Consider the following 11,905-nt stretch of genomic DNA (forward strand, 5'->3'; position numbering starts at 1 on the left):
CTATCATTGTCGGATGGCTTTCTTTGTGTAAGGGTATTTAAATCTCTGCTCTGTCTTTGGCTCGGTGAAGGTAAAACACTGGTGAGGCCGGTGTCACACTTGCGATGGTAAAACCGGTCCGATTCTCATGCCTGAGAGTAGGATGAGCTCTGTCCGAGTGTTGATCCTTGTGCAATGCAATTACAATGGAAGTCTGTGATTTTTCTCATAGTCCGTGAGCAATCCGTATTCAATCCGTATGTGATCCGTTTTTTTTTCCTCAGCAGCTATTACTCATTTACAGTGTTCTCTGCTACATAACAGAATTGTATTTAGAAAATCCGATATCACTAGGATAGTCCGTGTGACATCCGTTTTGTTTTTTTCTCGCACCCATAGACTTGCATTGGGGAGACTCGCACAAGAAACTCTACAAATCGCAGCCTGCTGCGATTTTTGTTTTTTTTCTCAGTCCAATTTGGACTGAGAAAAAAAAAATAGCAGATGGGAGCTGCCTCATTGATTTAACATTGGTCCGAGTGCAATGCCAAATTTTCTCGCATTGCACTCGTGCGAGTCAATCGCAAGTGTGAAGCCGGCCTTACACTGAATCTTTTCTCTATATCAATCTGCGCCGCTCCCCCTACTCTATAACATGATGCTTGCAGATTGGACTTCATTTTCATGGTGACAGATTCTCTTTAAGATCTCTTGAACTGTGGAGTAAATAATACCAAAGGCTATTTAGGTATAAAGTTATATAAGGGCTAAATCTGTAATATTAAACCCTTCACGACGGGGTCAATTTCTTGTTTTGTTTGTTTTTTTTCTCCTGTTCACCTAGACATATCCAGGCTTGTTTTTTGCGGTACGAGTTGTACTTTTGAATAATGCCATTCACTTTACCACGTAGTGTCCAGTATTAAAAAACTGGAAAAAGATTGCAAATGAAAGCAATTATAAAAACACAATTCTGACATGGTATTTTTTTGAGGGAATTGTTTTTAGTGTGTACGTTTTGTGGTAAACAATTACCTCATGATATGATTCTCCTCATCAAGACTATTACAGCAATACCAAATGTGTCATGATTTTATTGATTTATTTTTTTCCTCACCACAAAACTGGTAAAATAAAAAAATATTGTAAGGAAACAGTCGCCATTTTCCAAGACCTGGTTTAATTTTTCAATTAAAGTTTTGTGAAGGCTTTTTTTTTTTTTGCGTTCTTTAATTTTTTTTTGTTTACAGTGTTTGGGTGCTTAGAATACATATGCACTGCATCACCCACCCACAGTCCCGGCGTCTCTGGTTTCAATCAGACGCGTCCCCCACCCTATGTGACAACGTGTCTGACTGCTTTCAATCAGTGATGCTGTCTGTGTGTCTCTATTAGTGTAAAAATAAATTGGTTATAGTGTCCCCCCCCCATATTACGATGCTCAGCACAGAAAGCATACGGTTACAGGCTGCAGCCGTGCTCTTATGTTGGCTGTGTATCGAATTTAGAGGGTTGGCATGCAGCTTTTTAATTTTATTTTTTTCATTTATTTATTTTTTTTAAATTATGAAACCCCACCATTACAAAACTGTAAGTGAAAAAAAATGAACACAAACACCGAAAAAATACTTTATTTGAAATAAAATACAAAAAAAGCCACCCTCCTTCACGTTTTTATTAACCCCCAAAACACCCAGGTCCAATGTAATCCAAACGAGGTCCCATGACTATTCCAGCTCTGCTACATTACTGAAGGCACCACGCGCAGGCATAGAACATGACCGCCTGCTGTGGGCTTTAGGCAGATACTGAACCACAGCGATAAGCAGTGATGTCACTCAGGTTATTTTTAGGTGAGGTCATGGAGTTCACAGACCTGCATCTACTGGCAGAAAAACACTTTTTTTTTTTTTTTTTTTTTTTTTTTTTGTGCAGAGATGCAGCTTTGGTGCTGAAAAATCTACACCATATTCCTGCATCTAATCTACACCTCCTGGCAAAAAAAATACAGTTTTGGTGCAGTTTTCTGCCTGGAAGTGCAAATTTGGTGCAGATACTTCAGCACCGAATTTGCATCTCCTGGCAGAAAACTACAGTGAAACGGCGTCAAAACTGTTTTTGTGTGTTTTATGGCCAAGAGATGCAGATTTGGTGCTGAATTTTTTACACTGTATTCCTGCACCCAATCTACACCTCCTGGCAAAAAAAATCTCATCACTATTGTATCAAAACCGCATGGTATTTTGATGTGGGGTTTTTTTGCCAGGTGTAGATTGGGTGCAGGAATATGGTGTAGAAATTTTACAAACAAATGTGCATCTCTAGGCAAAAAAAAAAATGAAGATTTCTGTCAGGAGATGCAAGTCTGTCAACTCAGTAACCTTAAGGGCGCTTTACACGCTACAATAAATCTGACGATGTGTCGGCGGGGTCACATCGTAAGTGACGCACATCCGGCATCGTAAGTATGATTGTAGCGTGTAAAACCTCCATGCAATTGCGATTGAACGAAAATCTGTTCATCGCATGCACGTCGTTCATTTCTCAGATTGAACGTGCGGTTGTGCAATGTTCCCGAGGCAGCACACATCGCACTATGTGACAACCCGGGAACATTGGACAACAGCTTACCTCCGTCCGCGGCTCCCGCCGACAATGCGGAAGGAAGGAGTTGGGCAGGATGTTTACGTCCCGCTCATCTCCGCCCCTCCGCTTCTATTGGCCGGCTGCCGCGTGACGTCACTGTGGCGCCGAACGTCCCTCCCACTCCAGGAAGTGGATGTTCGCCGCCCACAGCGAGGTCATATGGACGGGTAAGTACGTGTGACAGCTTTTAATCGATTGTGCGGCATGGTCAAAAAATTGAACGTGCCGCACATACGATGGGGGCGGGTCACATCGCATACGATATCGTATGCAAAATTTGAAAGGTGTAAAGCAGGCTTTACTTGAGGAGAGGTCACTTAGTTCAATGAGGTCAGGTTACCTGCGAACACAGGTGGGAACTTTCAGCTGTGATCGCAAATAACCTGAATGACGTCATCACTGAGGCTCCGTCTTCCTAAAGTTCAGTGGATGGTCATTTTTTTATGCCCGTGTGCTGTTCCTTAAGTAATGTAACAGAGCTGGAATTGTTGTGGGATCTCGTGTGTATTACATCAGACTTGGTTGTTTTGGGGGTTAATAAAGGAGTACAAGAGGGTGGTGTTTTTTGTTTGGTGTTTTTGGGGTTTTTTGTATTTTTTTTTTTATTTTTATTTACAGTTTTTGTATTAGACCCCTCCCATTACTAATCTAGGGCTTAGTGGCAGCTGTGAGTTATCATTTAACCCCTTATTATCCTGATTGCCACTGCACCAGGGCAATTGGGATGAGCCACGTAAAGGCCCCGTTACACGCAACAATGTATCTAACGATATATCGCCGAGGTCATGGATTCCGTGACTCGTACTCATATCTGGCATCGTTAGTGACGTTGTTGCGTGTGACGAGCGTTAACAATGGAAAATACTCACTTTATCATCCATTGTTGACACGTCGTTCCTTTTCTAAAAATCTGTGATTGTTGAGCACGCAGGTTGTTCGGCGTTCCCGAGGCAGCACACATCGCTACGTGTGACACCTCAGTAACGACGAACTGCAGCTTACCTGCGGCCGCCGGAAATGCGGAAGGAAGGAGGTGGGCGGGATGTTGCGTCCAGCTCATATCTGCCCCTCCGCTTCTGTTGGGCGGCCGCTTAGTGACGCCGCACAAACCGCCCCCTTAGAAAGGAGACTATTCGCCAGCAACAGCGACGTCGCTAGGCAGGTAAGTACGTGTGACGGCTCCAAACGATTTTGTGCGCCATGGGCAGCGATTTGCACGTGACGCACAAACGACGGGGGCGGGTGCTTTCACCAGCGATATCGCTGCGTGTAACACCCCCTTAAAGTGCCGAGATTGTGCAATCTAACGGATATGACAATCCTGGGCAGCTGCAGGCTGCTATTTTTAGACTGGGGGGCTCAATAAGCATGGGTCTCCCCAGCCTTAGAATACCAGCCCCCACTATCAGTTTTATCATGGCTAATTATCAAAATTGTGTAAGGGCCCACAGTTTTGTTTTTTTTTTAAAAAAAAATCTAAATTTAAAAAAAAAAAAAAGCTGCATGCGGTTACTTATTTTGACACACAACCAAGGTAAGCGTAGCCTGTGGCAGTATGCTTTATCTGTGCTGGGTATAATGATATGGGGTACCCTACCCCAATTTGTTTTTGGTTTTTTTTTTCTCATTTTTATTTTTACACTAATATAGACACATGGAGAGCGTGTCTGAAAGCAGTCATACATGCTGTCACACAGGGTGAGGGCACGTCTGACCACAACCAATTATAGAGGCGGGGACTGCCGGTGAGCACAGAAAGCGATGCATATGCATGAAGGATAATGAGCGGAATCGGATGTAGCATTACAGCCATGCTGTAATGAGGCTGGTAAGTATAAAGTGCTTGCTCCAATCCCCCTATCCATTATACCATCATTTTTCAGAACCTGATTCGGGTCCCCATATGGGGATCTGTATCCGACCAGATATTTGGGATCAATTTCGGGCCTGAACCAGGGTTTTGTTTTTGTTTTTTTGGGGGTTTTTTGTTTGTTTTTTAAACTTGGTTGGACCTGCCAATCCCAGGTATCTGTGAGTCTGCCCATCACTATCCTTGATCTGTAGAGCATGGGAAACCAGCACATAGCAGAAGGAATTCATGTGCTGGAACATCTATTAAGACCTATCTAACTTTATTTTTAAATTCCATAAAAAGTAATTAAAAGCACACACCAGAACACCTGCAAAACACGAGTAGACTTAATATGGCTCATAAGTGCAGATACGTTATAGTGAGTCAATTCCCAATGCTAAGGAACAATCGACTCCAATAGAGCACAGTAATTATGTATCATTTAAAAACAGAACAAAAGTTATTCAAAGACAAGTGTCACGTCAAAAAACACTGCTCACCCACCAAAGCAAAATAGGAACTATATGTGCAATGACATTAACACTAGAAGTGCCAGAGAGGGGTCATTTAACATTTCTACCTTTTGGAACCCAGAGAGCTCGAAATTTCTGGGACTTCTAGTGTTAAACGTAGTCTATGTTCGGGTGTCCGCATACAGAAAACATATATGCCAGAAAATAGTGCAAGACAGAGCACATGCTGACGCTGTCTGCTCCATTACAGTCAATGGCCCCGTAGGCGTATGCGTCCGAAACCCGTTTTGCGGGAGGGGGGTGTGGAGGTAGAATTTGGATGGATGCTCCAACGGGACCAACAAACATAGGTAAAAACACAATGTGAAAGCGGCCTTAAAGCAAATACTGCATGAAATGTAAGGGTTAGGTTTATAGAAACTAGAACAGAATTTGCTAATGAGACTATCTACTGGACCCTAGTTGGTAAAATCTGAACGTTAGGACAGCTTTCAGCTGTGGCTAGAATAATAAGCCATTATATTCCGTATCTTTATACAGTATAGGCTGCAATATTTGCAGCTAATACTTTATTGACTTTATTGGGGCTCTACATGGATTATCCTATAATCTGTCCAAATAATAAGACTGGCGTTTGCATATGCTTTTGTCAATGAAAGGCTCGCTGGCGTGCGATGCACCAGATTCATTAGGAGGCAGACTCCACTTAATGAATTCAGCGAGTCTTTTCAGTGACTTGCGCCTCATGTGGGGGTGGGGGGGGGTGGGGGGGGAAGTACTGTAAGTCGGGTAATCATGTAAAAAGACTATTTGAATTCCTTAAAATAAACACTGTTCCAAAAAAGGTTAAAATCGGACACATTTCTGGTGGGAAAATAAAATGCTCTTAAGGGGAATCTGTCACCAGGTTTTTGCCACCTAATCTGAGCTCAGCATAGCGTAGGTGCAGAGATCCTGATTCCAGTGACATGTTACTTACTGGGCTGCTTAGTGTAATTTTGATAAAATCACTATTTTATCAGCAGTAGATTATCATAGAGGACTACTTTGCCTGCTGCCAGGTAGTCCAGCATATTCATGAGCTCTGTATAAAGGTGGTGTCACCCATAGCGACGCAGCAGCGATCTGGCAGCATGAGAGCACACCGCTTAGCGCTGGCTCCCTGCACTCCTAGCCAGGAGTCTGGCTATGTGTGCAGAGAGCAGGGAGTCGGCACTGACAGCGTGAGAGCGGCGGACGCTAGTAACTATCGGGTAACCAAGGAAAGGGCTTCTTGGTTACCCGATGTTTACCGTGGTTACAGCTTACCGCAGGCTGCCAGAAGCCGGCTCCCTGCTCGCTTCAGTTCGTCAGTCTCTCGCTGTCACACACAGCGATGTGCGCTTCACAGCGGGAGAGCAACGTCCAAAAAATGAAGCAGGACATTCAGCAACGACCGGCGACCTCACTGCAGGTGCCAGGTCGTTGCTGGACGTCACACACAGCGACAGCGACGGGACGTCGCTGCTACGTCACAGAAAATGGTGACTTGGCAGCGACGTCGTTGTCGTCGTCTCTGTGCGACACTACCTTAACTGTTAGATTTGCAGCAGAGAAAACACTGATTTTATCAAAATGATAGCAAACAGATAAGTAAGTGACACATTATGCTGCTCTCAGATGGGGTAGCAAAAACCTGGTGACAGATTCCCTTTAAAAGGGAATCTGTCAGCCGGCTTTTGCTACCTCATCTAACAGCAGTATAATGTAGGGAAACAGATTCTGAATCTAACAATGTATCACTTAGATTACTGGATGCAGCCGTTCTGACACAATCCAAATATTTAGATTTAGTCATGTAGCAGATCTGACCGCACCCACATCAGATAGAGATTGACACCTCACTGGTCAATGTACAATCACAGGAGGGGACGTGCCGGACTACATTGCTCATGACATTGTAGTCCAGCAATGATAATCACTAGGTGATAAAGCCTTTATTTTAAGTAACCAGTACACCGCCTGGTGAGAAGCATAGTTGATTTTTATTTTTTAACCCCTATAGCACGCAGTCCTCAGATTACATGGCAAAAACCTGCTGACATAGTATGACATTGAATCATTGAATCATAGTATATGAATGTAGCACTATTGGGTAACATTGGTTCTCAGTCAGTAAATAATCACAGAAATCGACCAATACAGAATTAGAACAGATTAACATAAAAAATACTGTTAGAATGTCTCACTCACGCAATGTTCGATGGCTGACATGTGAAACGGATCAATCATGGGTATTAGTGTTTTACATACACCATGTCAATGTGTGCGTGTGTGCGTGTGTGTGTGTGTGTGTGTGTGTGTGTGTGTGTGTTTATATATTTTTATAATATATATTTTAGAACAAGTCATTCTTTAAAAAACAAAACATCCCCATGGTTTGTGTTTTGTTTTTTTTAGTTAGGCTCTAACAGGCTTCATTTCTAGTTTCAATGATTCTGGATCTCCTCCCTTTTAGGCATTTAACTCTCTCAATACGATAGGTTTTTAAGTGTGTGGTGTCACTATCGTATACATTCACAAAATGTTTTACTGCTCCAGAGTATGATCCATTTTTATAATTTATTTTGGAAAAATGTTCTGCAGTACGTCTCTTCAATTTTCAAATAGTGCAACTCGCATAGCGCACAATGCAAGACCCCACGTAGTATGCATTGCACCTAATAAGATAGTCTGTCTGTCACGCTGTACTCTAAGATGTACAATAGCAGTACAGCGCAGTAATGTGGGACAGAGGATTCCTGAAACTACCTGAGAAGGTAGTTAGCTGGTAAACCACTAGGGGGCGTTAGAGTGGAGAAAACGTATGAGCAGAGAATTCCCTAACAGAGGTAATACTAGTCAAGCCCACCTGATGGCAGTAGAATAGTCAGAGCCGTGTCACAACATGAGGTCTTGTAAGTACACAGGGGCAAAGTCTAAACGTAGCTAGAGGGAAGCAAATAGTCAGTAGCTGGGAAATCAGAGCCTAGAAGCGAGGGAGAATGGGAAGACAAGAACAGAATCAAGGTAAACAGATAAGGAACAAACAGGGAGACAGTCAAGCAGAGAGCTGAAGGGAGACAGCGGGAGAGACACTGACAAGATGGAAACAGAGAACAGAGGAGGTTAACAGGTCAGGTGAACAGAGGTCAGGAGGGGGGCAGGGCAGACAACAGGTCACTCACAAGCAGAACACAGCAGAGCCAGAAATATCACTGGCGTAGTCCCAGGGAAACAGTGCCCTAATAAAGTAGCCTGACCTCCAGAACGAGGCAGGAAGGATTAACCCCTAACGTGACCTGTATCAGAAGTGAAACTAAAAAAAAGGCTCAGCTGCAGCTGAGTCAGGAGTAAATCATGACACTTTCACATAGTTCTGGCCATGAGGTATACTGCATTTTATTTTCTGCAGAATCCGGCGGCTGGTATGGTCATGCCCCATCTCTTCCGGTCTCCTACCCACATCCACCCATGTTGTTGGAGCTGCTTCACACTGACTTTACAGGTCCAATACTTCTGTGCATTTCTGTATTCCAAAAATGTTTTATAACTTTTTTTTTTCTAGGCGTATCATGTCACTTTACTGGCTTGAAAGCTTTGATGAGTCGCCCCCTTCATGTTTTAAACAACATTTTTCATTTTAGATATGTAATTAACATTAAAGAGGTAATTTTAAGCTCCAGTTGTCAGGTTCTGAAAAGAAAGCAAAGCTTCGCTCATGCACAATCAATGCATTTTGTTTCTTTGTGACTGATGAAAATGTTCTTTTCATTTTTGTTTTTTCCTTCGCCCACCTCCCTTTTTTCCCCTCTCTTCATATGCAGTGGACAAGTGGTACTATTATCAGAAGAACTAATTAACAGGTGAAGACCTCTCGCTATTATTGCATGCCTTTCCCTAGGCGATTTGATCTGCACCATAGAGACAATATCGACATAACAGACACGGCCATGTAAAAAGAAGCCTCAGTAACCCTATCAAGTGCTGGACGATCTTGCGTAGAGCGGATGGATGGGTACAATAAGCTGCTACAGCCACAAACGGGTTACTGGTAATGACGCTGACATTACCGGCATTGTGCAACGGCAATTTAGGCTTCTGTTTAGCTCTTGCTAGTTTTATAAAAACATACCGCAGAATTGGCATGCTGAAATCCGCTAAACCTCTGTGTAGGTTTCTGTACAATAGAAGCAAATAAAGCTACTTTGTTGATAAATTCTCCGCTTTTTTTGTTATCAATATGAAGTGCTCATCATTTGAAGAGAAGGCCGTTCTGTTCCGATGTTGCCGATTTACATTCAGTATGGTATGCTTAAATCACGACCTTCCGCCTGCACAGAAAAAGTGTAATCCTAATCATCATACCGGATAAAAGGCGTTGTTTGTCTTTTTTACCTGTGACCTTCATCATGGTGTACAACTCCATTTCTATGAGCACAACTTAATATAATGGGATGAATTGAATAAAGAAGAATAAGCTCCCAATCCCACCTGCTATGCCTTCAGAGTCATGATCTAATCTAGGCTTGTTTACAGGCTGATAATAAAGAAGAGACCGTAGAGAAAAGTGGGGTGGTTAAAAAGGTTACTCCAATATTCAAGAGGGTCCACTTTTTACCATAAATCACACATTATTACTATTTATTATTATTATAGCGCCGTTTATTCCATGGTGCTTTACATGTGAAAAGGGGTATACGTAACAGGGACAAGTAAATAATCATAAACAATACCAGGCACAGACTAGTACAGGAGGAGAGAGGGCTCAGTCTACAAGGTGTGAGTGAAATATACTCATTCTATGCCATTGGAACTCCAAATTAATAAGATTTGTTTTACAAGTGCTTGGGGAAATCAATACAGCACACATGCTAATAAGGTGTACTGGAGACTTCTGCTATATTACATCATGTGACCAATTTTTATATAGTATCCCAAACAAAGAAATTACTATGCACCAATACAAGCCGCAGGGGGGGGGTGTTGAAATTTGAAATTTCCCTGTCCATCAGTAAGACAAAACAATCAAAAGGGATATCTGGCTATTTTCTGTGTTGAGACTCCTAACAGAGGCTCCACAAACCTATTTTGATTTGCACCTGTCCATCAGTGTTAGCTCAACCCTATGACATTCAGTTATAAGACAAGATGGTTTCTATAAGAACGAAACTGATTTGTATTCTCTCACAAAGGGATGGGTGAGGAGACAGTAGGTGAGGGTACCATATCTGAATAACAGGGCACTGTTAAGGAAATAGTTGTCCCCAATCTCCTGACTATTCCTAATTTTACTTTAAACCTTTCCTATCTCTCCAATTGCTTCATTAATGCATGCTGTGAAATTTGAGAAAAAAAAATAAATTTAGGAGCTTTCTCATAATGCTCATTGTGCTGTAAAGGTTATTTGACAATATGATTTGTACAGTTTTGTAGAATTATGGCAATATCAAAAAGTTATTTTGGAAAATATATATATATATATATATATATATATATATATATATATATATATATATATATATATATATCTTTTTTTTTTTTTTTTTTTTGTTTTTTTTTTGTGGTTAAAAAAAATTACATTTCACACCGAAAAGAAAAACTGGCAATTTTTTTAGCAGAATTTTTTTTTTTTTTCAATGTTTTCACTTTGCTGTAGATATGGCCATAACCTATTTTTGTGACATTTTTAGTGATGCCATTTTATAATGCAAACAATATTTTGATCACTTTTTATTGCATTTGTTATGATTGCTGCAACACCACAAAAACAGACTTGAAGATTAGATGCACTATATTTAAAAAAAAATACATTTTTTTTTCCCTCTACTTTTTCACGTCCCTTCAGAAGACTTGGGCTCTGTCCACACTTTGCGTTTAGGTGCTTTTTAGGTCCGTTTTAAACTGCAGTGTTTTCATGCCAAAAGGCTTGTGTTTTAATTTTCCAGCAAAGTTAATGGAAAATGGGGATTTCTAGTCCGCACTTTGCGTTTCCAAACGCAGCGTTTAATTTGCATAAATATCTATTTTGTTAATGATTTTATAAATTAAATGGGGTTTTTTTCCCCTTTTTTTTCTTAGTATTTGTATGTTTACACTTTATTTAGGTGTGTCTTTGTGTTCAAAACGCATCTGAGTTTTGGCAACAGAAAAGCAGGTAAAAAGCGCTAAAAACACAGCAAAAACGTGGTAAATACGCATGCGTTTTTAGCGCTATTTTGTGGTCAAAAGAAACTTTGGCAAAATCAATTACTGCCAGAGGGTGAGTTTTGACATGCGTTTAGGACGACGCAAAGTGCGGACATAGCCTTGAACCTGCAGTTGTCTAATCACTTATACTAGGGCTCTCAAACACTGCTGGGTATATGGGCAGCACATAGAAAATTGATCTGGGGGGCCGCATTCTTTATATATTTATATATATCATATATATTATGGCATTTCTAACCCCTTCTCCCCGGTGTGATTTTCGTTTTTCATTTTTGTTTTTTACCTTCCCTTATACCGAGAGCCATAACTTTTTTTTAATCTTTCCGTCAATATTGCCATATGAGGACTTATTTTTTGTGGGCCAAGTTACTCTTTTTAATTATACCATTCATTTTACCAAATCGTGTATTGGAAAACGCAAACAAATTACAAATATGGAGAAATGGTGAATAAACCCCCCCCAAAACCATTGTGGAATTTGTTTTATCACTGTGTTCACTATATGGTAAAACGTGTGATGCCGCAGGTTGGTATGAGTTCGTAGATACCAAACATGTATAGTTTTACTTTTGTCTATGTGGTGAAAAAATCAGTAGTTTGGCGACAAAAGAGCTGATTTTTTTTTTGGATATTTCCCGAGACCCGTAGTGTTCTTATTTTTCAGGATCTGGGGCTCAGTGATAGCTTATTTTTTGCGTCTTGTGTAGTGATGGGCGAACCCGAACTG

The 11,905-nt window shown here is 41.2% G+C and overlaps 1 protein-coding gene across 1 annotated transcript in view; it reads left to right on the plus strand.

Moving 5' to 3' along the window:
• Positions 1-9,187, plus strand: part of PPA1 (inorganic pyrophosphatase 1) — a 109,422-nt gene extending 100,235 nt beyond the window's left edge. Inside the window, exon 11 of the mRNA XM_075348929.1 lies at positions 8,796-9,187. Coding sequence (XP_075205044.1) covers positions 8,796-8,827 — 32 coding nt within the window. The 3' untranslated portion in view covers positions 8,828-9,187. The remainder of the gene's footprint in view (positions 1-8,795) is intronic.
• The last annotated feature ends 2,718 nt before the right edge of the window (positions 9,188-11,905 follow it).

The sequence above is a fragment of the Anomaloglossus baeobatrachus genome, chromosome 5 (genome assembly GCF_048569485.1).
Source record: "Anomaloglossus baeobatrachus isolate aAnoBae1 chromosome 5, aAnoBae1.hap1, whole genome shotgun sequence".
Classification (NCBI taxonomy): Eukaryota; Metazoa; Chordata; class Amphibia; order Anura; family Aromobatidae; genus Anomaloglossus; species Anomaloglossus baeobatrachus.